Source organism: Schistocerca serialis, chromosome 2 (genome assembly GCF_023864345.2).
Source record: "Schistocerca serialis cubense isolate TAMUIC-IGC-003099 chromosome 2, iqSchSeri2.2, whole genome shotgun sequence".
NCBI lineage: Eukaryota > Metazoa > Arthropoda > Insecta > Orthoptera > Acrididae > Schistocerca > Schistocerca serialis.
Window position 1 is genome coordinate 603,118,840 of NC_064639.1, and position 25,422 is coordinate 603,144,261.

General features: G+C 39.6%; 1 protein-coding gene across 3 annotated transcripts in view; it reads right to left on the reverse strand.

Moving 5' to 3' along the window:
* Positions 1–25,422, reverse strand: part of LOC126457646 (cilia- and flagella-associated protein 300-like) — a 152,963-nt gene that overhangs the window by 70,377 nt on the left and 57,164 nt on the right. For all 3 annotated transcript variants that reach the window (XM_050094121.1, XM_050094120.1, XM_050094122.1), the window contains one exon: positions 17,121–17,293. In XM_050094121.1, coding sequence (XP_049950078.1) covers positions 17,121–17,293 — 173 coding nt within the window. The remainder of the gene's footprint in view (positions 1–17,120; positions 17,294–25,422) is intronic.

Sequence of the window (25,422 nt, forward strand, 5' to 3'; positions counted from 1 at the left end):
CTGTTTACAACTCCCTTTAGATAAAGAGTCACAACATATGTTAACCACTGGTTACCAGCTTGTGAAACTGCATTTTACACCCTTAAGACCATGTTTCAGTCTATGTACTGCATACTGATGTACCAACTTGGCCTCCACTTAATCCTTATGATGGATGCTTCACAGTAGGGGTTGGGGGCAGTGCTTATGTCTAGATATTCTGATAGCTCCAGGTGTCCTATTGCTTATGCCTTAAAAATGCTGATCCCAGCTCAAACTAGGTACTATCAGATAGAAAAGGAAGCTTTGGCCATTGTATATGCTATGAAGAAATTCCACATTTTTGTTTATGGTACCAAATTCCACCTGGTCACTGATCACAAACGATTGTTCTGTCCTTCTGTGTTGTTGCCAGATAAAGCAGCATGTTACATTCAATGGTGGGCTCTTTTCCTTTTGTGTTATAAGATTCATTTCTGCCCTACAAATCAACACACAAATACTGATGTTTTTCCCTGCCTGCCAGATGGTCTGGACCCAGGATTTGATCAGAAGGAATTGCTTTGCTTCCACATTGATGTCACCACACAGAAAATGATTGATGTTTCCCTGTAACTAGAACATGGACTGCAAAGGCTGTAGTTTCAGATTACATTTTGTGGAAGGTCATAACATTTGTACAACATGGTTAGGTGGATTCACCATCTTCTTGTATGTCCGACCCCCTTTCAACTTTGATTGTCTGTTGTGGATGGTGTTCTGCTGTTAGACATGGATCACATGGCCTCTCAGGTAGTGACCCCATCAGTGCTTCATTTGGAGGCTCTCTGTTTATACATGCGGATCATTGAGGAGTATCATGCACAAAAGCATTGGCCCATTGACTCTTGTTTTATCCTGGCTTGGATGGTGACATTACCCACGTGGTTGCCTCCTGGTCACTATGTGTGACACACCAAGCACTTCCCTGGGTATCATTGACTCCTTGGCTGATGCTATCACAAGCATGGGACCATATGCATGTGGATTTCACAGGCCCATTTCTTAACACTTACTGGCTGTGTCATTAACCCATATTCTCATTTTTCATATGTCATTAATTGTGTTCCCACATCCATAACTTCCACCATAGCAACCTTGTCCAAAAGTTTTTCACTCAGAGATTTGCTCATGATGTTAGTGCCAATAATGGTCCACAGTTTTCATTGCAAGAGTTTGCAGCATTTTGCAATTCCTGTGGTATCCATCACATCCTCGTCCTGCCATTCCATCCACAATCTAATGGTAAGGTGGACACCTTGCACAAATGTTCAACATTCAGATGTTGCCAACTCTTCATCCAACATTGCCTTAGACCGATTTCTCTCCTCACACTGTTTCATGCCATTTTGAGCCTGGCAGAGCTACTCCATGGATGCCAGCTGAGGACAGTGCCATACCCTATGTGTCCTCCATTCAGGCATCAACCTGTCCAGCTGCACTGTGCCTCTTTTGGCTGGGTGTGGCTGTCTGGGTGCACAGTTTTGGACAATGCCGTAAAAGGATTCCAGCTGTCACCAGCAGATGCCAGAGGTGGCGACTCTGTGATGTACGCATGGAGGACAGCCTCTGCTTCAGGCACCTTGATCAGCTTTGCCTTCGCATGGATGGCTGCCCCCACCCCCACCGCCTGCCCACTCCCACCCCTGCCTGTCATACCATCACCTCCAAGCCTGTCCACTTCTGTTGTCACATCACCTGCTGCTGGCTGCCGGTTCTCCACTCCACTCCCGCACAGGCAAGAGCATCCATCCTCGGAGGCCGAACCAGCAGTTCCTTTACTCCTTCTGACACCACTGTCAGGGATTCTGTCACCTGTTCCTGAGCAACTGCTGGTACCAGTATCATCAGCACCGCAAGTGCTATCACCAGAGCCGATGTCCGAGGTTGACATGAAAACAATCCCAATGTTGGCAGTGTTGCCATATGGTTTGACATGGGAAGGTAGGTGCAAAATGAGTCTGCACCTGAACACTTCAGACCATATGCTCCCATTGCAGTATGCCACCGTAGCCAGAGCCCAGTGGATGAGAAGGACAGTATGGATATCTCAACAATCCAAGGAATTTAGTGACATGTGCATATACTTTCAAAAGGCTGTGCATGTGGCAGTGCTATGTCGTCTGCAGAGGGCACCTCAGACTTTTGTGTGTGTGTGTGTGTGTGTGTGTGTGTGTGTGTGTGTGGTGTGTGTGTGTGTGTGAGGGAGAGAGAGAGAGAGAGAGAGAGAGAGAGAGAGAGAGAGAGAGAATCACTCTCAGAGCCTGTCATGGGCCCCAGTCCATTTATGGCTAGTTGAGCTACACTTTGCCTCAGTTCTTTATGTGTACTGCTACAGCTCTTTGTGTATGTAATTGGTTTGTGTGAATATTACTTAAATACTGTGTTCAAGTTGTTAATGGTTTCATGGAAAAAAGTTGTGTTTGGTCTAATGGCCATGTTATACTTATAACTAATTACAACAGTTTTTAAATTATTTCAGGTAAATGCTGGGATGGTTCCTACTTTAAGGTCACAGCTGACTACTTTTTCCATCCCTGGCAAGCTAGAACAGTAACAATGTAAAAGCCTGTTATATGAATCATGTTATTTTCTTTGTGCTTAAACTGTTAACATGTTCAATATCCTGGTAAGAGCAATCTATGGATGAATGAAAAGGAAATGAAGTTCCATGCTTATTGACAGAGCATAGGGGAACGATGCGGGAGACCTGCGCCGCCATAATAGGCAAGGTCCTAATTGAGGTGGTTTGTCGTTGCCTTCCTCTGGCCATAATGGGGATGAATAATGATGATGAAGGCAACACAACAACACCCAGTCATTGCGGGGCAGGTGAAAACCCCCTGACCCCACTGAGAATCGAACCCGGGACCCCATGATTGGGAAGCGATAACGCTACCGTGAGACCATGAGCAGCAGACTATGGATGAATAAAACAACAAAAAGTGCTACTACCACTACTGCTATTGCTACTGCTACTACTACTACTACTAATACTACTACTACTACTTGAATCAGTGTAGCAAGAGGGAACTTATCAGTAATGTAAAAACCAGGCTACGGAAGAAATACTACGCAAAAACAGCACTTGAATCAGCTGTAGCAGACTTGGTCTGAAAACAATGACAAATTGCAGATTCAGAAGAAACACCCGCAAACTGCAGAATTTAATGGAAAGCAGGACAAACAAGAAGCCAGGAAAATAAACAGACAGAAAAAAACAGCAACATAGCATCAACAGCTGACATGCAAACACCAAACACGTATGCAACACAAGTGAAATATTCTGCAAAAACAGAACCAGAAACAAACCTACCAGATTTGGTCTGGAAACAATGACAAATTGAATATACAGAAGAAACACACACAAACTGCAAAATTTAGTAGAAAGAAGAAGAAAGAGGAAGTCTACAAGATAAATAGAGACAGGACATTGTTTGACAACAGGAAAACCAGCAACACAGCACCTAGAACTGATGTGCAAGCACCAAACATCTTTGCAACAAAAATTGTGTATCCACAAGTACTTCTGTCTAATAGAAACAATAGTTCTAAGAGAACAGCACTTAAACTGATAGTAAGGGGTACTCTAAATATTCTCTCAAATTCTGTAATGAAGATCATTCACCAAATTGTTAAGTCCCTATACAACAAAGTATAAGATTTAAATACACTAATAATGCATTAGTTAAATGATATTTCTGTAATGTGTGTTTCTGTCTCCCATCAAAATGTCTCTTAGGTTGACTACTATTGTAGACCTAGTGATCACTACAGAACAGCAGCCATATTCATCAAGAATAGCTAATATTACCCTCCAAGTTAGTAAGAAAGACTTTGAGATTAAATTTGATAACAGCCATTGTTGACTGTTCTCTGCCAGGAAATTTTGGGATATTTCAGGGAAAAATTTAATGGTTCCTAAATAATTACATGTGATGCTTAATTTTATGGTGATTTCAACATAGTTTTTCTCGGTAAATATAAACAGAGAGCTGCTCTAGTCAGGGTCATTAAATAATATAATGTTACTGTCATGGTAAACCTTGCAACAAGAGTAACACCAATCAGTCAGATAGCCTTGTGTCAAATTTTGACTGACAAAGAGAACTGTAAGTGGTCCATGAAACAGTATGTACAAGGTTCAATTACCATAAAGCTTTAATAATTCCCATCGCTATTAAAGGAGGATAGGCAAAAAACATTATAAAGGTCAAACATAGGATTTTCAGTGAGGGAAATGTAAACCACTTTAATTTATTATTGCCCAGTAAAGACTGATCTGTTGCCTTTGAAACTGAGAGGCTGATTTTGTAGGAAAGTTCTGGTGTCCACCTGGCACCATGTATGGGCATTGGTGTGTGATGGTTTTTGTACAGTGAATCCTGATTTTGTCATATATGTTAAATGCTATAAAGCTGTATTCAGAAAAATTGTAGCTACACCTAAAAAAATGGCAAATAATACATTTATTCTCAGACACAGAAATAAGACAAAGGCATTCTTGTCAGGTGTTCAGTCAGAATCAGGAGCCAAAGTCAAAAATCAAGAGAACTTGAAAATCAAATTTAAAAATTATATTATAATAAACCTTGCTCATATGGCAAATTTCTTCAGTGAATTTTTCTTAAATGTAGCAAGATCAGATTTAGATATGGCAACCTACAGCAAATATAAACTTGGAAAACAACTGCAACACATCTTTCAAAGAGTTTGAAAAAATCACCCAGAGAGAGTTGGAAAATGAAATACTGTCTTTAAAAAACATGTTGTCTGGGTTTGATGAAAGACTCATTTCTGTAATCAGGACTGTGTACAATAACATTCCACAAGCACTGTCAGATATTATAAACCATTCTTTTGTGCAGGGATGTTTTCAAACCATATTGAAATATGCTGACATAAAACCATTATTCAAAAAGGAATTGACAGAATATATGGGGAATTCCCACCCTCTCTCTCTTCTGTCAGTCTTCTTTAAAGTGTCGAAAAGATTGCAGCAAAACAAATTCAACAACTTCTGACTGCAAATGACATAATTTTTAAAAACCTGTTTGGACTTCAAAGGTAAAAAGCACTGCAAATGCCGTCAATGAGTTTTACTCCAAAAATAAGCTCCACATTAAATGAGGGTATAAAGGTCACAGGAATATTCTGTTTTCTGACAAAAGCCTTCACTTCAGTGAACCACTTCCTATTTCTCCATAAATTAAAGATTATGGATTCTGGGACACTGCTTTACAATAGTTCAGTTCTTACTTAACAGACAGGAAACAAAGAGTAACTGTAACTTCAAATTCAAGAAATTACTCCTCAAACTAGAAAACAATTTCCCAAGGTGTACTACAAGGATCCATATCAGGTCTGATTGGTAGGACTGGTAGGTGAAAATGTGTTTCCAGTGTAGGGACTGTGAGAAGGAGAGAAGGTCATTAAGAGTCCATAACGACTGGATTTGAGAGTGGGACAAAAGGTAAGGCCTTTAGAAACGACTGATACTTCTGTGGGACTAAGGCTTCAGACTCAACCCAAAGCCACTGTTGAACCCTGCCTGACTCAGTTCATTCTGCCATCCAACTGTGATTCACCCCTACAGCCCCCAAATCACCTCATGTTAACGTTCCAGAATTTCTTAACCTCAAACTTTGCCTCTGATCATTTCTCACATCCCTCAACATGAAAAATAATCTTACACACACAGAAAGAACTGAAATCCACTACCTAAATTCTGATCTTAACCTTATAATGCTATCTGCCAACAAAGATTCCACCACCATGGTTCTTAACTGTAGGGATCACCTGGACCACGAGCAGTCAGATTTGTCCATATTCAAACCCTGTCACAGTGATTCCATTCCAGAAATCCAGCAGGATCTCTAGTCTTTCCTCAAGTCCTTAGGTCCATCCCAGAACCTCTCCCCTGAGTCTATTGCTCTCCTCACACCTACCACTTCTCGCACTCTACCTTCAACGTGCTTGCTTTAATCCATAAACCCAACCACCCTGGGCACCCAACTGTGGTCAGTTACTGTGCCCCACTGAGAGAATCTCTACTCTCAGGGACCAACACCTTCAGCCTATCACTCATAATGTACCTCCCTGTATGAAAGACACCATCTATTTCCTCTACTGACTCTCCATGGTTCCTGTTCCTTTACCACATGGTGCCCTGCTCATCACTACTGATGCTACCACCCTTTACACTAACATCCATAATGCCGAACTTGCCACTATTGAACACTATCTTTCCCAACACCCAACTGACTCCAAACCTATAACCTCCTTGTTCACCTTCCTCACCCACATTTCACACGCAGTCACCTCTGAAGGCATCATCTACAAACAAATTCATTGTACATCAATGGGTACCTGCATGGAACCATCTTATGGAAACCTACTCACTGGCCATCTAGAGGAATCCTTCAAAACCACCCAGAATCCCAAAGCCCTCACCTGTTTCAGACTCACTGATGATGTCTTTATGGTCTGGACTGAGGATGAGGTTAGGACATCTTATCCACATTCCTCCAGAACCTCAACACCTTGTCCCCCATTCAGTTCACCTGGTCCTACTCAACCAAGCAATCCACCTTCCTTGATGTTAACCTCCACCTCAAAGATGGCTACATCTGTACCCCCAACTGTATCAAACCTACCAGACATCAGCAGCACCTACTCTTCAATAGCTTCCACCTACTCCATATCAAGAAATCCCTTCCATACAGCCTATTCAGCCACGGCAATAGCATCTGCAGTGACAAGCATTCACTCTCTAAATACACCAAGGGTTTCATTGAGATCTTCACAGACCAAAATTACCCTCTCAACCTTGTACAGAAACATGTCCCCCATGCTTTGTTTCTCCAGTCACATACTGTCTCCCAAATTCCCACCATGTCGCCAAAAAGGACCATCCCTTGTGACTCAGTACCACCCATGACTGGAGCAACTGAATCATATTCTCCACCAGGATTTTGACTACTTCTTGCTGTGCCCTGAAATGAGGAATGTCCTATGCACTACCCTTCCAACCCCTCCCACAGTGGTATCCCATCATGCACTAAACCTATGCAATGTCCTTGTCCATTCCTGGTCCCAATCCCTAGCCTCATGGTTCATACCACTGCAGTGAACCTAGATGCAAGACCTGTCCCTTACATCCTGCCAACACCACCTACTCCAGTATGGTCACAGGCATCAGCTATCTGATCAAAGGCAGAGCAAGCTGCTACTTCAGCACTACAAAGGCTTCTATTTCACCAAACACACACTAGTCTTTTTCCTCTCCTCTACTTCTCTCTTTTTCTGTTTCCCCCTCCTCCTCCCTCCCTTCCACCCCTTCCAAACCTTCCCGCTGCATGTAGTAGCTCTACCACATCCTCACCATGTCCCTGCATGCTCCCACAAGCAGCATTACACCTTCCCCAAACCTCCTCTGCTATTCCTTTCCCTCCCCAACCCAGCCTCCTCCTCACCCCCACACCCACAGACTGATTCTCACATCAGGCACATTTGTTGTACAGAGTCCAGCCTTAGTGCCAGAGACAGTGGTCAAGGTGTGTGTGTGTGTGTGTGTGTGTGTGGTGTGTGTGTGTGTGTGTGTGTGTTTTTCTACTTTAGAAGAAGACCTTTTGGATGAAAGTACAAACTTATAGCTGTTTTTTTTTGTGCCTGTCTGCAGCTCAACATCTCCTCTACGTGGTGAGTAGAAGTCAATCCTTTTCATAATACCGTCGTTATATGAAAGGTACCTTCTGTATGGGAATAAAACAATTAAGCAACTTGCCAAATGATATAAAATGAATACTGAATAGTTCTGCTTTTGAGAGATCAGTTACAGACTATCTGTAGTACCACTACTTCTGTTCAGTAAGTGAATACATGAACTTCAATTTATGTAAGTTGTTACTTTTGTAATTTATAATATGTAGGCTTACGTACAATCTTATCTTTGGTCTTTGTGAAGGCTACAGTCAAGTCCAATATTGCATCCTACATTATACTACATATGATCAATGGACTAAACAAATAAATATGCATTCTTTGCTTCATGTATATAACTTTAGCCTCTGTGCCAAAGTTTTGTGTGAGCTGTTGTGGTTCTGTGATCTTGTCGAAATCCATGTTGCTGGTGCAACTCCTATTGCAACTGCATATGCTCTATGTCAGCAAGATAACACTCAATCGTTTGGTGAAGTATGCATAAGCTTTTTTTGATGTCCAAAGTCATTTATCAAATGTGATTGAAATATAGATATTTAGCAACTTAATTTTCACTGTTCTCCAGCTATGATGTAACACACTTCTGAGTCATATGTATCCCTCTTGCTGTTGTAATTACCATAAGTGCTAGGCTTATTGTACCTGTGCTTATGTAGTCTAAGTTCAACATAGTAAAGTTAGCAGGAAAGCCATTACTTTGAAAAAAGTTGCTGTTTTCTTAGATATATAACTGCTGTTTATCAATTATTTCCAGCCTAATATTTACATGACTACAGCAGTATTTATCAAAGAACAGTAGTTGTCTACATGCCATGAGAACATAGGTCCATTTACAATGCACATTGCTATGTGTCATGCAGTTGATACGAATTTGCTGTGTCTAAATCGTTTTGTAAAAGGAGCAGCTAATAAGGCATTTTTCTATTTTATTTTAATTTTTTGCTTATTTTCAGTTTCCCTCTGTTTTAAGACAGAATTTCAAAGATATTTGTTCCTCATTACAGAGAAGCTCCCTAAATGTTAGCAATAAAGTGATCAGTATAGTAAGGCGGTGCGGGTGTCCCGCATAATTCCCCTACGCTCTGTAAAGAAGCATGGGACTTCATTTCATTTCAAATACATCTTATGATTAAGGCCATTTTTAACATTGGCTAAAATTTTGTAAATCTCACAACATGATGATTAAAGTCAAATAACCTGAAAATTTAAAAATGGTGCAGAGTCTACAAGTGGTCCATTTAGCTTTGTATTGTGGTTGTGTAAACTGCAGTTCATCTGTAAATGATTTTTATTTTGTGAGTCTTTAGATAGCTGCCATTTATAAATAGGTACACAGACAGTGGATTTAGTTTTGCATGTGAAGAAGCTGCTTTGTTCATGATAGGGTGCCACACTTTATTGACACCAGATCAAAACCAAAAAATTATTTTTGGTAAAGGAGAAGTTTCTGGTATCATTATGTAACTAGAAAAGAGATACTGACCTACTATTACAGTTTACCAAGGAATTCAGTAATCTTATGAAGGTGAAAATTCACCAAAACAGCAAAAGTCTTGTATTTTCTGTCGGGCGTAATGAACAATGACTATTTCTAAAAGGGTTAAACAGCTACTCTCTTTTTCATTTCATAAAAAGTTGAAACAGAATTTTTTTGCATAATACTCATTTACAGTAGACATGCTCCTCATATGGCAAAAATACCTTCTCTCAGAGCTAATTTAAGAGGTTAAGAAATGGGAATTACCACAGGGGAACCAAACTGAGGCAAGGGTGTGGATGGAGTACTACTTTGAATTCCATTTCATGCCTCTTTGTTATTCCGGTGGTTAATTTGTGAGTAGGTGGTTCACTATGGTGAATACAACATATGAATTATACACTGAGGTGATGAAAGTCATGGGATATTTCCTAATATTGTGTTGGATGTTCTCTTGCCCAGCATAGCAGAGCAACTCAATATGGCATGGACTCAACAAGTCATTGGAAGTTCCTTGTAGAAATATTGAGCCATGCTGCCTCTATAGGCGTCCATAATTGTGAAAAGAATCACCAGCGCAGAATTATGTCCCATAAATGTTCAATGGGATTCAGACTGGGTGATGTGGGTCGCCAAATCATTCGTTAAAATTGTCCAGAATGTTCTTCAAACTAATTGCCAACAATTGTGGCCTGGTGACATGGTGAATTGTCATGTACAAAAATTCCATCATTATTTGGGAACATGATGTCCAAGAAAGGCTACAAACAGTCTTCAAGTAACTGAAATAACCATTTCCACTCAAGGACTGGTTCATTTGAACCAGATGACCTAGTCCATTCCATGTAAACACAGACCATACCATTATGGAGTCATCACCAGCTTGCACAGTGTCTTGTTGACAAACTGAGTCCATGGCTTCATTGGGTATGTGCCACACCACACTTGGACCCTACCATTAGCTCTTACCAACTGAAATTGGGACTCATCTGGCCACATCATCTGTTATCTAGGGTCCAACCAATATGGCCACAAGCCCAGGAGAGGTGCTGCAGGCAGGTTGTGCTGTTAGCAAAGGTACTCACATCACTCATCTGCTGCCATAGTTCATTAATGACAAATTTTGCCATACTTTCTAATAGATACATTTGTCATTTTGCCCATATTGATTTCTGTGGTTACTTAATGCAGTGTTGCTTGTCTGTTAGCATTGACAACTCTACTGAAATGCTGCTGCTTTTGGATGTTAAGAGGTCACTGTGTGGTCATGGTAATACCTGAAATTTGGTATTATCAGCACACTCTTGACATTGTGGACCTCAGAATATTGAATTTCCTAATGATTTGTGAAATGGAATGTCCCATATGTCTAACTCCAACTATCACTGCATGTCCAAAGACTGTCAATGCCCATCATGTGGCTGTGACCACATCAGGATCCTTTTCCCACAAATCACCTGAGTACAAATGACATCTCCACCAATGCACTAACCTTTTACATCTTGTGTACATAACACTACTACCATCTGAATATACGCATTTCACTATCCCATGACTTTTGTCACCTCGGTGTATCTGAGGAAAGATATTCATGGTATGTGAGGAGCATGTCTACTGTAAATGAGCTTATTGCAGAGTTGGAAACAATTCTCTTCCTGGAAAAAATGGGAAAAAAAAATCTGCTTGAGCCAAATGCATGGAACTCAATGGATGTTATTCTCGGAAACACATTTTTTTTTTTTTGATGTGTTATCTGATAAGCTCCACATAGTTCCTGAGTCATACCAAATGATCAGTTCCTCTAAAACTACAGAGAGCAATCACTATGTTAAGGTTTCACAAAACCAGAGCTTCCAAGCTGGAGGGCTGTCAATGCCACAAGTCTTCCAATAATGTGAACTCTGAGCATGCTTCATTAACTACCATTTGGTGTGATGGTGAAATATTGTGTGTCATAGGAGATAGAAAACTTGCTCCATCTGTCTGGATTATGGGAACGATACAGACGTTTATAAAAACCTTCAACTTGCATGTCAGGTATATGTCAATGGAATTGATGCCTGTTGAAGTCATAAAGGTGAAAGAAAGAAATTTCTGGAGAACCTGCTGCACTGCAGTTGTTTTGAAGTTTACTCACTTTTCTGAGGTGCTCACTTATTGACTTGTATTTTCTTAGCTGCTTGTGGGAATATAATAATTGTCAGTTCAAGAATTTTAGCATTTACAGGATTGCTGTATTGCCCAGGAGCAAAACTGCATACTCAATGAAGTTGACTTCAGGTAGTCCAGTGAGAGCATTAGCTCAGAAGAGACTACCAGATAGTAAAAGGACTCGTAATTTTCTTTGAAATGTCTTTTTTTTATTAAAAGAGAGGATGAATTATTTAAAATGTAATGATACTTTATGCAAGCAACAGTTTACAATGAATCATGAGAAATGGTTAATTACCAGTAAGGTGAACTGATCCCTAATGCCTGGGTGTTTGGAGAAATCTCAAAAGTAAGAGAAAACACAGCTATCATGATGTTGTCTGTTGAAGGGTTTATTGACTTAAAAAGAGCTCAAAGAGGAGTCGAAAGGGGGTAGACAAAAGAGATGTGAATGAATATTATGAAATAACTTAATCCAGAGCTCAATGAGACTGCCACATACACATTGACTTAAATTCTCCACCACTGTTTGGACATGTAGTGGTAGATTTTTTTGACTTTAAGGTGAGACCATGCAACTCCAACCAAATGTACTGTTCCAAATATTAGCCTTGTGGGTGGGCACAAAACTTGTGGAAAATGTAGCCAAGAGGCATACAAAGACAGACTAAGGTGTTAATCCCCATTATTTTGAATGAATTGCTAGGTAAAACATGTAGTTTGAAATCAAAACTGTCCAACTTTTTAAGAGGGAAATAAAATCTATAAAGTAATATGTATGAGCTAAATACCTTATACTGAAATGAAAAAGATATACATGTCTCACAAACTGTTTAAATTACTCTCATTATGTGTGTCAATTGCCACACTGATAAAGAATTCCTACACATACCTATTTTGGCAGCTAAAACCAGCATGAACACACACACTATCATGTGTATGTACAGCTGTGGACATCAGTTAAATCAGTTGTCTCCTCCATACCATCAGTAAATGTTAGAAGAAAATATACCCTGATACAACAGGTTGGCCTCTCTGGCAGACCAAGAACAATGTAACAGTGTGTCCCCAATCACCACAGTCTCCACAAAAGCAGAAAAAAAGATGATAGAAACAGATTAATTTAATTATTTCAGAGTTCTCAAATTTCTCTACACTGATTCCAAATCCAAATCAGTTGATGGCTCAAACACAGATAACATGGATGTTGCAGTCTGCCAGAGGAAACCAGCTAGTTCCTCAAGTGATCTCTCTGCCACTGAAGTATGACTAACTTGATGGGAAGACAGGGGGAAAGGTAAAATAAAACATCACATATAAGACAGTTACAATTTTACAGTGGAACATTAAGGGATTAAGCATACACTGGAAGGAATTCAGACTTCTAGGACAGGCACACTCTTTAGCTCATGTTTACAAGAAACACTTTTTAAATTATACAGTGCTCCTCTCCTACAGGATAACAACCTTTGAAGGAAGGATAACCTCAGCAGGGAGAGCTAAAGGAGGATCAGATATCATTGTACATTATGTATGCCACTCTTCACCTCTGCTTCTCCCTGCCAACCTACAAATTGCAGATGTAACAGTGTAAGTGGGTCAGTAGACAACTGCTTGCTCTCTCATGAACAATTTGATCAAGAGGTACTCTAACACTCCCCATCCATTCTTTCTCCATGGGGATTTTACTGCCTACAATAGGTTGTGGAGAGGTATCATCAAGTGCCCATGGCATCAAGCTCATGAGGACCTCTTCAATATGGAAAATCTGAGTCATCTAATAATGAAGCAGAGATCACACTTCAGAACTGCTCCAACTGCCATTCATCTATCATTGTGCTTTCTTTACTTCTTGTGCATTTCTCAGTGCTCAATGACTGATGATATGCACTTCAGTGAGTACTTCAGAATTTGAATACATGCACCAGACAAATCAGTGTCCAAAATAAATTTACTCTGGTAGATACTATGAAAGGCAAACTAGGTGCTACTCAATAACTTTTCTTAATCTGAAGAGAGATACAGCATCCAAGAATGTAACAATAATCCATCACAGTTCCCTTGAACAATAAACTTTGCCAGTGCTTAGAAGGAAGTACAGGTCACCTGGCCACAAGAAGAATAGGAGAGGTGATACAATATCACTGAACTCCATCTATTGTAGAATCTTTGAAAAGATACTGCATTCAGGATTTTTTGTGGTGATGTAGTTTCTATAATGATGTCCTGGCTAAAAAAGCTGCACAATTATTCAGTGAGATATAGAGAAGAGTTCAAAGTTTTGCAGAGATTGGTATCTTTCTTTAAAATGTTCATAAATGTAAAATTATGCACTTTATAAAAAGTGAAACTATAGTATTCTGTGATTAAACTATCAAATAGACACTATTTAATTAACAGAGATTGCAGTTAAGTGAATACTGGGTTCTTGTTTTAAGCGGAAATAATTAACTTTTTACACTATATCATACAAATAAAGCAGTTTCTGCATCAGTCACTTGTTTATTCTGCCACTATGTATTTCAGTGGTTCACACCATCATCTTCAGGTGGAGAATTGTTTATTTACATGGCTGGTGTTGGCGAAGAGTACAGACGTCTTTTCACAGTGACAGACCAAGGGCAATGTAGGCTATTTTGCATCTTTTGAGGGATGGTAGAGTAGTAAAGGTCTGCATACTATTGCCTGATGGATGTCTTCCCCATTGCACATTCCATTTAAACTAAAAATGTAAAGTGAATAATGAAGAGACTGATAACCTCGGGTTACTTCATTAGTGTTATGACAAAGCGTGACTGAAATCGCTGTTTCTTCATGAGTGTGTTATATATATTGAATTGTAATTTATTTATGTTTGAAGCTTTAGTTTTCTAGTATTCACTTTTGTAATACAAAGGAAACCTAATGCAAAAACTGAGAAACCTTTGTGTGGTGACCAAATTGAGGTAAACACTGGCTTGTTACATTATGAAGATTTTTGGGTTATTACAGTAAGAGTTTATTTTTCTTTAGTGACTTTGGTATATTCTTCTTTGATGTATGAGAGTAAAAGTCATATATTTGCTCTCAAAAGTTTTGCAAGTACTTGTAGGTGAAGACAATATTAACTCACAAGAGTAGGAACAATGTTACAAGTAAAATAATTTCTGGGAGTTTCCAACAATTTATAATGCAGATAACATATTGCATAACCGAAGAAAAAATAGAACCATCTGTAGAAAAAGCAGTTGTGATTTAAAATTTACAGATTTATCTAAACATATAACACCCAATAATCCAAAACTATGCTCTTGAGGATTAGCACTTTGTTCCCCCAACACCATACAAATCACCACTGGAGAATTTTAAACTGTTTATGAGGAATCTGGATTCTTTAATATGCTATCTATCAGACATCAGTGACTTCAATATAGATCACATAAAGGATGCTGATAGAAAAACTGAACTGGAAACTTTATTTCGATCCTGCAATTTTATCTCAGTAATTAAATGTTCAACATGGGTGGGTAAAGACAGTGACAACCTAATTGACAACATTTCGTTCGGTGAAGCTCAAAGCAAGAAAATAACTGTATACCCAATAACAAATGCTCTCTCTGTTCATGATGCACAGACAGTTAGGTTGCTTACAAAACACTTGTGCAACACATTCTAGAGTAATGTTCATGTATGGGGGCCCCATACCAACTACAGGTATCAGGGAACATTAAAAGTATACAAAGAAGGACAGTACAAACAGCTACAGGTTTGTTTGAATCATAGAAGAATGTCACAGAAATGCTAAGTAACCAGAACTGGCAGATTCCCTAAGGCAGATGTCAAATATCCCGCAAAAGTTTACTGACAGTGTTTCAAGAATGAGTAAAAGTGAGGAATCTAGGAATATACAACAGTGCCATAAGTATTATTCCATTAGAGACTGCAAAGATAAGATTAGACTAATTAAAGGACACAGAGGCATTTAAGCCATCACTCTTCCTGCACATCATTTGCAAATAGGATGCAATGAAATCCTAATACATGGTACATTGGGATGTACTCCGGTCCATGTATTTCACAGACGCTTGCAGAGTATGACTGTAGACTGTGACATAATCAGTATAATTCACTACACAGTAGATGCACCCATGCTAAAGTCTTCTGAATAGCCTTGAATGCAGCCTATAGCCTGATATGAGTAATGCTTCCTGCAATCAGATGCAGGCATGGAGCTCTCCAGAAGTTCAGATACAGACACTTTGCTTCAAACCTCCCAAGCTTTTAGGCAATGAACACCAAAACATGTATACTGAGAAAAGACTTTGCAAGAATACCTTAACTTAATAAATCATTCCATTAAATCACTTACTGTGTGGAAGATAGGATGATTTCAGGGACAGTTAGTTACATAATGTGCTAACAATGCTACAATGTGGAAAATCATTCTCTAGATCACAAAAATAAACATTGTTCAGACCAGGTTAGAATATCTTATTCAAAACACCATTACTGCCAGCCATTATCAAGCATTTTTCCACCACCAAGGGACAGGCGAAATGAGTGATAGGAGCGTTAGTTTTATCTGCAACAAACTTTATAACTAATATTTCTCATTGTGAGAACCAAAAGTTCAAAAGCTGAACTACAACATCCTTCAACTGTTTGTTTGTCCACTGCTCAATAGTTATCTATGGTGAATTTGCCTGTCTTATACAACTGTTTGTATTCCATCCAGTATTTTCTACTATCATATTAATTTTCATGTAACATGTGTGATAAAGAAATGAATAATTTCTGTGATTCTGAGTAGTAATTACTTTCTGTCTCTGAATGAATTTAGTCTAACTTAATTTGAAGAATCAAGATTTGCATAAAAGCCATTTACTTGTTGCCTTATTTTGTCTGCTGAATCATATCACCAAACTCTCTGCATCAGTACCTAGGACAAAATTTCCATGTGAACATGTTATTTTGCTTACACTTTTTTTATTTCCTACAAATGTAATACATATCTTTTATCTTTTGCATAAGTTAACATTGAATGTTGCATATCTTTTTTATTCTGTAATGCTATAAGGAACAGTATATGGCAATCATAAACATATTCCTCATAGTATATGAAAATAAGACACTGTTTACAAATTTTACTAAAGATAGTATAAGTCATGGGAAAAACTGCAGACTAATCAGCATAAATTGTTGAAAAAGAAACTGATTCTAAAAATGACAGGTTAGTTGCAGACAGGCACAATGAAAATACTATTACACATATAGCTTTAGCTTTCAGTCAAAGCCTTCCTCAGAAAAGAAAACATACACACATTCACACAACCAACCACACCTCAAGCAAACATGACTGCCATCTCCAGCAGCTTGGACCAGAACTGGCATCCTGATATGAGCTGCCAAAGTTGGCAGTCATGTGTGCTTGAGGTGTGCTTGCTAGCTTGTGTGTGTGTGTGTGTGTGTGTGTGTGTGTGTGTGTGCGTGTGTGTGTGTGTTTTCTTTTCTGAAGAAGAACTTGGCCAAAAGCTAAATGTGTAGCAGTCTTTTCATTGTGCCTATCTGCAGCTCAACGTGTCATCTTTAAAGTGGGTAGCAGAGTATGCTTTTCCTAATGCTGTTGATATTCCCACCTGAAGTTTCCATTATTTGAAAAATCAATCAATGTGTTCAAATGCAGGCTGCCAAAATATGCTGCTAGAAAAATGAATTTTGGCAATTAGAAGTATTCTAGCATGCTAACAGCTAATCAAATAAACTGAAATATTACCTTTCCAAGTTCATCATATATTTCGAAACCATCTATAGAATAAATCATGCACTTTGAAATCCAGCCATCACCTCTTACAATTCCATTATCACTGACAAGAAGAGGATCAAAAAATGACATTGATGTTACAGTACAAGGAACTTGTTTAATTTCAACAGTATCTGCAGCAATTCCTGTTTGGAAGAAATTTTCCTTTAGTTATTGAAATGCAAAATTGAAAGATCTGAAGATATTTGTAGAAGTTATTATATCTATGATTGCATTGCTATAACTGAGAATAATATTAGCATGCTCACTAGCAAATCTTTCTGGCCGTTGCAAATAATTTAGGTGTAAAGGAAACCAATCACTGAATAGCAGAAGCTCTGAGTCATTGAAAAGCACACAGAAAAGGAAGGAAACTAGCTACTTTTTGAACAAATCCTTTAACGAGTTAGAGAACTGTGGTACCAGGGCTTTTTTTCTGTACCATGTATTTTTCTGTGTCTAGCGTTTTTATGTATGTATGTATGTGAGATGAATACACGAAGCAGATTCAGAAGGATGTAGGTTGCAGTAAGTACTGGGAGATGAAGAAGCTTGCACAGGATAGGGTAGCATGGAGAGCTGCATCAAACCAGTCTCAGGACTGAAGATCTGGGTGTTCACAGTAGGTTACTCTTCTGTCAGTGCAACCGTCATCCTTTCCAGCATATAATGAATAAGCTGAAGATTGAGACTCCTATGAGACATGGTTAAACAACATTCCCAGCTTTTTTGCATGGGTGATGCAAACCTATGTAGCTCTTTCTTTTCTATCTTTTGTTGTGCATTTATTGGTTGTTGTGTCAACTTGTGCCTTTGCAAGAAGCAGCCAGCTTATCATTTGATGAAATGTGCAAGCTTCACTCAACCTATTACTGTGGCAGGATGCATGTCATTGTGAGGTGTGCAGAATTTTACCATTGTCAAAAATGCCCAAACCAGCCTTACAGAGCCTGGGATGCAGAATTACATGTGTTGAGCCATCATTGTAAATTTGTCAATAGTACCCATCACGAATCCTATACTGATCACATGGTGCTTGATGTTATTATTTGTGTGGCCCCAGACAGGGAAGTCAGCAATAAAGCACTTTAATGTGAGGCTCCAGTGCTTATGGACGTGCTCAATATAGCACAGTCCTTTGAAGTGACATGGACCGCAGGCGATCAGATTCCTGCATGGGGGGAGGTATGGAAGTTACTCAGTCAACCACTGTTAGGCATGCTGCAAGTGTTCATGATGACAGGTAGGCCTTTGCAGCAGTACAGCCTTCAATTCAGCATTGCATGGGGCAGCATCGATTGTGACCACAGCAGCTGAATCACAGCAGTGGCCACATGCACCCCTTCCATCTTGCTCGTACTGCTTCATCCAATGCAAATGTGCTATATGCCCTAAGTGTTGGGCTGTTTGAAATAAGTGTTGAAAGAAAGGCCACACTGCATAGTGTGTAACTTCTCAAACATGGTGGACGCACTAGTACCGATGGACATAAACTGTATCTCTACAATTTTATTTTTTATTTTATTTGGTATGCGTATTCCATAGATCCGTACATGCGAGTGATTCGCCTGGATGTGGAACGTGTCAACACAATTGTACAAATACAATTAATGCTACAGAATAGTAATATAATTCAATGATATAGATATTACAAGCTGTCATTAAACTAGTATAGCAATTCTCAATATAACATTATAACTATAACATTAACACTATAACATTAACATAATATTGTATCATCTATCTAATAACTAAGAGACTAAATACATCTATTATTAAGGGAGGGCATTACTTCTGGAAAAGAATTCATCTAACGAGTACAGTGGACGGTTGAGCAGGTATTTTTTTAACATACCTTTGAACAGCGTTTCATTTTCTATTGTACATTTAATTTAATTAGGCAATGCATTAAAAGTCTTTATAGCCGCATACTTTACTCCCTTCTGTACAAGTGTTAAATTTTTTAGTTCAACATGTAGATCATCTTTACCTCTAGTATTGTAGTTATGGTATGAACAATTTGTTTCATACTGAGCATAGTCAATGACTGTTTCTCCCAACAGATTGTTTATTGACTTGTGTGTGTTTCATAAACCACTAAAAATGTGAGTGGACACAGGACCTGAAGTACTTTAATAAATGCACAAATGTATGTGGACTTGGGCTCTCCTCGCCTCACACAGCTTTCATGGAAGTTGGTTAGCTACAATAAACAGGATATTCCAGTCCTAGGTCAGTTCTTCACATATGTTGTTGTTGTTGTTGTTGTTGTTGTGGTCTTCAGTCCTGAGACTGGTTTGATGCAGCTCTCCATGCTACTCTATCCTGTGCAAGCTTCTTCATCTCCCAGTACCTACTGCAACCTACGTCCTTCTGAATCTGCTTGGTGTTTTCATCTCTTGGTCTCCCTCTACGATTTTTACCCTGCACACTGCCCTCCAATACTAAATTGGTGATCCCTTGATGCCTCAGAAAATGTCCTACCAACTGATCTACCCATCTAACCTTCAGCATTCTTCTGTAGCACCACATTTCGAAAGCTTCTATTCTCTTCTTGTCCAAACTATTTATCATCCATGTTTCACTTCCATACATGGCTACACTCCATACAAATACTTTCAGAAACGACTTCCTAATACTTAAATCAATACTCGATGTTAACAAATTTCTCTTCTTCAGAAACATTTTCCTTCCCATTGCCAGTCTACATTTTATATCCTCTCTACTTCGACCATCATCTGTTATTTTGCTCCCCAAATAGCAAAACTCCTTTACTACTTTAAGTGTCTCATTTCCTAATCTAATACCCTCAACATCACCCAACTTAATTCGCCTACATTCCATTATCCTCATTTTGTTTTTGTTGATGTTCATCTTATATCCTCCCTTCAAGACACTGTCCATTCCATTCAACTGCTCTTCCAAGTCCTTTGCTGTCTCTGACAGAATTACAATGTCATCGGTGAACCTCAAAGATTTTATATCTTCTCCATGGATTTTAATACCTACTCAGAATTTTTCTTTTGTTTCCTTCACTGCTTGCTCAATATACAGATTGAATAACATCGGGGAGAGGTTACAACCCTGTCTCACTCCCTTCCCAACCACTGCTTCCCTTTCATGCCCCTCAACTCTTATAACTGCCATTTGGTTTCTATACAAATTGTAAATAGCCTTTCGCTCCCTATATTTTACCACCGCCACCTTCAGAATTTGAAAGAGAGTATTCCAGTCAACATTGTCAAAAGCTTTCTCTAATTCTACAAATGCTAGAAACATAGGTTTGCCTTTCCTTAATCTTTCTTCTAAGATAAGTCGTAGGGTCAGTATTGCCTCACGTGTTCCAACATTTCTACGGAATCCAAACTGATCTTCCCCGAGGTCGGCTTCTACTAGTTTTTACATTCGTCTGTAAAGAATTCGCATCAGTATTTTGCAACTGTGACTTATTAAACTGATAGTTCAGTAATTTTCACATCTGTCAACACCTGCTTTCTTTGGGATTGGGATTATTATATTCTTCTTGAAGTCTGAGGGTATTTCGCCTGTCTCATATATCTTGCTCACCAGATGGTAGAGTTTTGTCAGGACTGGCTCTCCCAAGGCCGTCAGTAGTTCTAATGGAATGTTGTCTACTCCCGGGGCCTTGTTTCGACTCAGGTCTTTCAGTGCTCTGTCGAACTCTTCATGCAGTATCATATCCCCAGTTTCATCTTCATCTACATCCTCTTCCATTTCCTTAATATTGTCCTCAAGTACATCGCCCTTGTATAGACCCACTATGTACGCCTTCCACCTTTCTGCTTTCTCTTCTTTGCTTAGAACTGGGTTTCCATCTGAGCTCTCGATATTCATACAAGTGGTTCTCTTTTCTCCAAAGGTATATTTAATTTTCCTGTAGGCAGTATCTATCTTTCCCCTAGTGAGATAAGCCTCTACATCCTTACATTTATCCTCTAGCCATCCCTGCTTACCCATTTTGCACTTCCTGTCGATCTCATTTTTGAGACGTTTGTATTCCTTTTTGCCTGCTTCATTTACTGCATTTTTATATTTTCTCCTTTCGTCAATTAAATTCAATATTTCTTCTGTTACCCAAGGATTTCTACTAGCCCTCGTCTTTTTACCTACTTGATCCTCTGCTGCCTTCACTACTTCATCCCTAAAACATACCCATGCTTCTTCTACTGTATTTCTTTCCCCCATTCCTGCCATTTGTTCCCTTACACTCTCCCTGAAACACTGTACAAACTCTGGTTTAATCCATTTATCCAGGTCCCATCTCCTTAAATTCCCACCTTCACACATATCTCTTACAAATTTGTCGTTCACCCCCTCACCTTCATTGTTGTAGATCATTCCCTTACTGCAGACCTGTTTGGGTTAGAGGCATTTAACGCTTTTGGTTTCTCAATTGCTGATGAGGTAAATTTTGTGTCATTTCAAGTTCTGTATAAGCAACTGGATTCCCTCTTCTCTGAATTTTCACCTCTGGTTTCCCCTGAACTTGGTTGTGCTACCAATTGTTAGGCCCAAATTACCATGAAAGAGAAGGCCTGCCCTCATTTTTTCTGGGTGTGGTAGATGCCTGTTGCATTGTGTGACTCTGTCAAGGCCATATTAGACCATTTGACATCGGTCGATGTCATTCAGCCTATTTCTTCCAGTGAATGGGGTACACCATCAGTCATCATTAAGAAATCAACAGTTAAGCTTCACCTATGCAGTGTTTTGAGTGTCACAACTAAAGCACAGTCCATGATAGATACATAACCTTTGCCCTTCTCTGATGAGTTGCTTGCAAAATTATCATGTGTCCACCACTTTTTGAAGATTGATTTGTCAGAAGCATAAACCCAGCTTCCCTTGGATGAGGCCACTTGATGTCAATACACCTTTCACCCTATATTAATATCAATGCTTGCCTTTTGGCATCACTAGCATGCCTGCAATTTTTCAGTGTTTTTTAGAAATTCTGACAGCATCAGTTACCTCAATGATATCTTTGTTTCAGGTTATTCCACTGAAGACCACCTTAGAAATCTCTTATTGTTGTTTTCTGTTTTTGCAGTCTGCAGGTCTCAAGTGCAACCTTGCCAAAACTAAATTTTTTTTAGTTGTCAATTCAATACCTAGGTTTGAGGTTTCCCACACAGCAGTCAAGCCACTGCATCACCATATTGATGCAATTCCAGCTTTGCCATGGGCAACCTCCATTAAGGAACTACAGGCATTTCCAGGTAAAGTTGCATACCACCACATGTTTTTACCAGATGTATCCACTGTTGCTCAGCCCCTGCATGCACTTCTGCATAAAAATGTGCCTTTTTCTGGTCTGCAGCTTGTAACAGAGTGTTTGCTTTGCTTAAATTTAAGCTTCCATCTGCCCTACGGCTGGCCATTGTTCAGCCTGGTAAGCATCTTGTGTTGGCTACAGATTCCCCTCAGCATGGTCTTGACATGGTGTTGGCACACATATAGTCCTAGGGTAATTCATGTAAAGGAGGTTTTAGTGACTGTGCTCACCCTCAAGAAATTTCATGTCTTCTTTTATGGTTTTCAGTTCCATTTAATCACACATCACAAACTGTTGGTTGCTCTTTTTAGTCCTTTGGCTTCCATGCCAGACAAGGCAGCGTATTGTTTGCAGTGGTGGGTCTCTTCCTCTCCCATTATCATTATCAGATCTATTACCAGCCAATGGTGCAATATGCCAATGTCGATGTCTTATCTCGTCTTCTGATCGGACCCGGACATGACGTTCGATAAGGATGAGTTGTTTTGTTTCTTCTTAGATACTTAGAACCGGAACATGGTTGATTGTTTTCCGATCACTAGTGCCACTATAGCATCATCCATAAATGAAGGCCCTCTGTTTTGTGCAGTATAGTTCGGCAGAGAAACCCCCCCCCCCCCTCCACCCCCTGCCCCCATCCAGGCCTTGCTTTGGATTTCTTGTGTAGTTACCTGTCCCTCCAGCAGCACCTTTTTGTGTATGATGGGATTTTCACCAGGTAATTCCCTGGGCCTTCCTGCTTCTCCCTCCAGCACCACATTTTTGTGTATAATGGGGTTCTCTTGTTAGATAAGAAGGATGCTGCTTCCCGGGTTGTGATTTCCACTTCCTTTATGCCAGAATGTATTGCAGCTCCTGCATGTCGGAGATCACACGTCCATATAGTTCACAGGCCCACTCATAGAGGCCACCTGGGTTGGCCTCCTGCCATGCTCTGGTGAGTTACCAAAGAAACGATATTATTTAAGTGATTGCAAATGAGTGCTTGGCTTATTTTGTAATCTGTATTACTGTTGTCCAGTCAGTGTGTTCAGTACTAAGCACAACCAGTACTTCATTTTATCTTATGTGTCACTCTATAAAGTACTGTGTTACATAAATCATGTTTGTTATTGCTATACAAGAACACATACACGTCTGTAGCTACAGTGCGCTAGCTGGAACTGCAGTTTGCCTGGTTGACTGGAGTGAGGGATTGTGTCATGTGGTGTGGGTAGATGAAGAATGAGATGGGAAGCAGGAGAATGGGCTGGGGAGGGGTAGTTGGCAGCACAGTAGGAGGTAGCCCATGTGTGGGATAGGAATGCATGAGGGAGAGCACACAGGACATGAAGGCATACCGTATTTACTCGAATCTAAGCCGCACTTTTTTCCGCTTTTTGTAATCCAAAAAACCGCCTGCGGCTTAGAATCGAGTGCAAAGCAAGCGGAAGTTCTGAAAAATGTTGATAGGTGCCGCCACAGCTAACTTCTGCCGTCGAATATATGTAGCGCTACACAGGCATGCTTTGTAGGCACGAAGATAAATACTGGCGCCAAAACCTCTGCGTTAGTAAATAAATTAAAAAAAAGGTGGAAGACTAGATTTTTTTCTCCGCCCCGAGTTTCGACCACTGCATATTCATACATTATCCAATGAAGTAAATACAAATTCTGTATTGTTCATCTTCGAATGTAGCAGAATTTCAATGTAGTATGAAAATCCGACTGGCAAGACTGTTTGGGATATTTGTCAATGTGGCAAACTCTACATTCTGAATTTTTTCCTACCTGTGAGAAGAGATGGTTGCTAATAGGAACCTGATGAAATGTGGATCACATGCAGTATTCTCTTCACCATAAGAATAATATGAATATAAACATTTTGCCATGTATTCTTTCGTGTTTGCTGCTATCTCATCCTGTATACCTAATAAACTATGAAACTAGAGTGAGACACCAGCAAACGCGGAAGAATATACATATCGTGTCATGTTTATATTCGTATTATTCTTATGCCTAATAGTGATACAGTCAGAAATGAAGCACGGCAACTGACTAGATTTTTAAATCTAAGATGACTCTAATTTCTGTGCAGAATTTGATGTACTAAAGAAGTGGCCGCAAAGATTTTCAAACGGAGAAAAATTTTTGCCTAACTCTCATTCAGAACATGTTCTATCATACACAGTCTATTATTTGGTTCTTGTTGATCATTATCAAAGAAAGCAGCTGTGTAAATAACAACAAATAGCAGTCTATTGCCATTGTTTCACTAATGAGACGATTCCTCTCTCTTTTTTTTCTTTTTAAATTTTAAGCGGTGGTAGCGCGCACAAAAGCAAGCCATGCCGCGAGCGGCGACAGGCCGTAAACACTAACTATCAGAATGCGACGAACAATGCATGACGCAGTACAGTAATTCATTTTCAGCTTAGAGTGACGTAAACACTTACAACAAAGAAAACGGCACTTATCAGATCAAAGCAAAATAAGCAATCGATTCAAACCAGGCAAAGCACGTGATAAAGGAAGAGTACCTGTATAAATACGGATGGAGCGCCTGGCGCATAGCAATGGCTACCTGGTAAAGCTTAACTGCTAAGCTTACGACTCCAACCAAACTACTGTAGCGGTATCGTCATTCATTCGACCCAAATTGTGTCTCATATTACAATGGACCAACTTTGTTTCGATTTGGAGGTGCGGCCTAAAACTATTCTCTCCCCTTGAATTTCGAGTCTCAAATTTCAGGTGTGGCTTAGATTCGGGAAATTTTTTTTTCCCTTATTTCGTGTCTCATTTTTCAGGTGCGGCTTAGATTCGAGTGCAGCTTAGATTCGAGTAAATACGGTAGGTGGCAGGATAGAGGAGGGTGAGACTGTTGGGTAGAGGATGTGGGTGCAGTGGGTTAGTGGAGATTGAAGCCAGGAGGATTATGGTAGCAAAGGATGTCATGCAATGATAACTTCCACCTGCATAGTTCAGAAAACTGGTGCT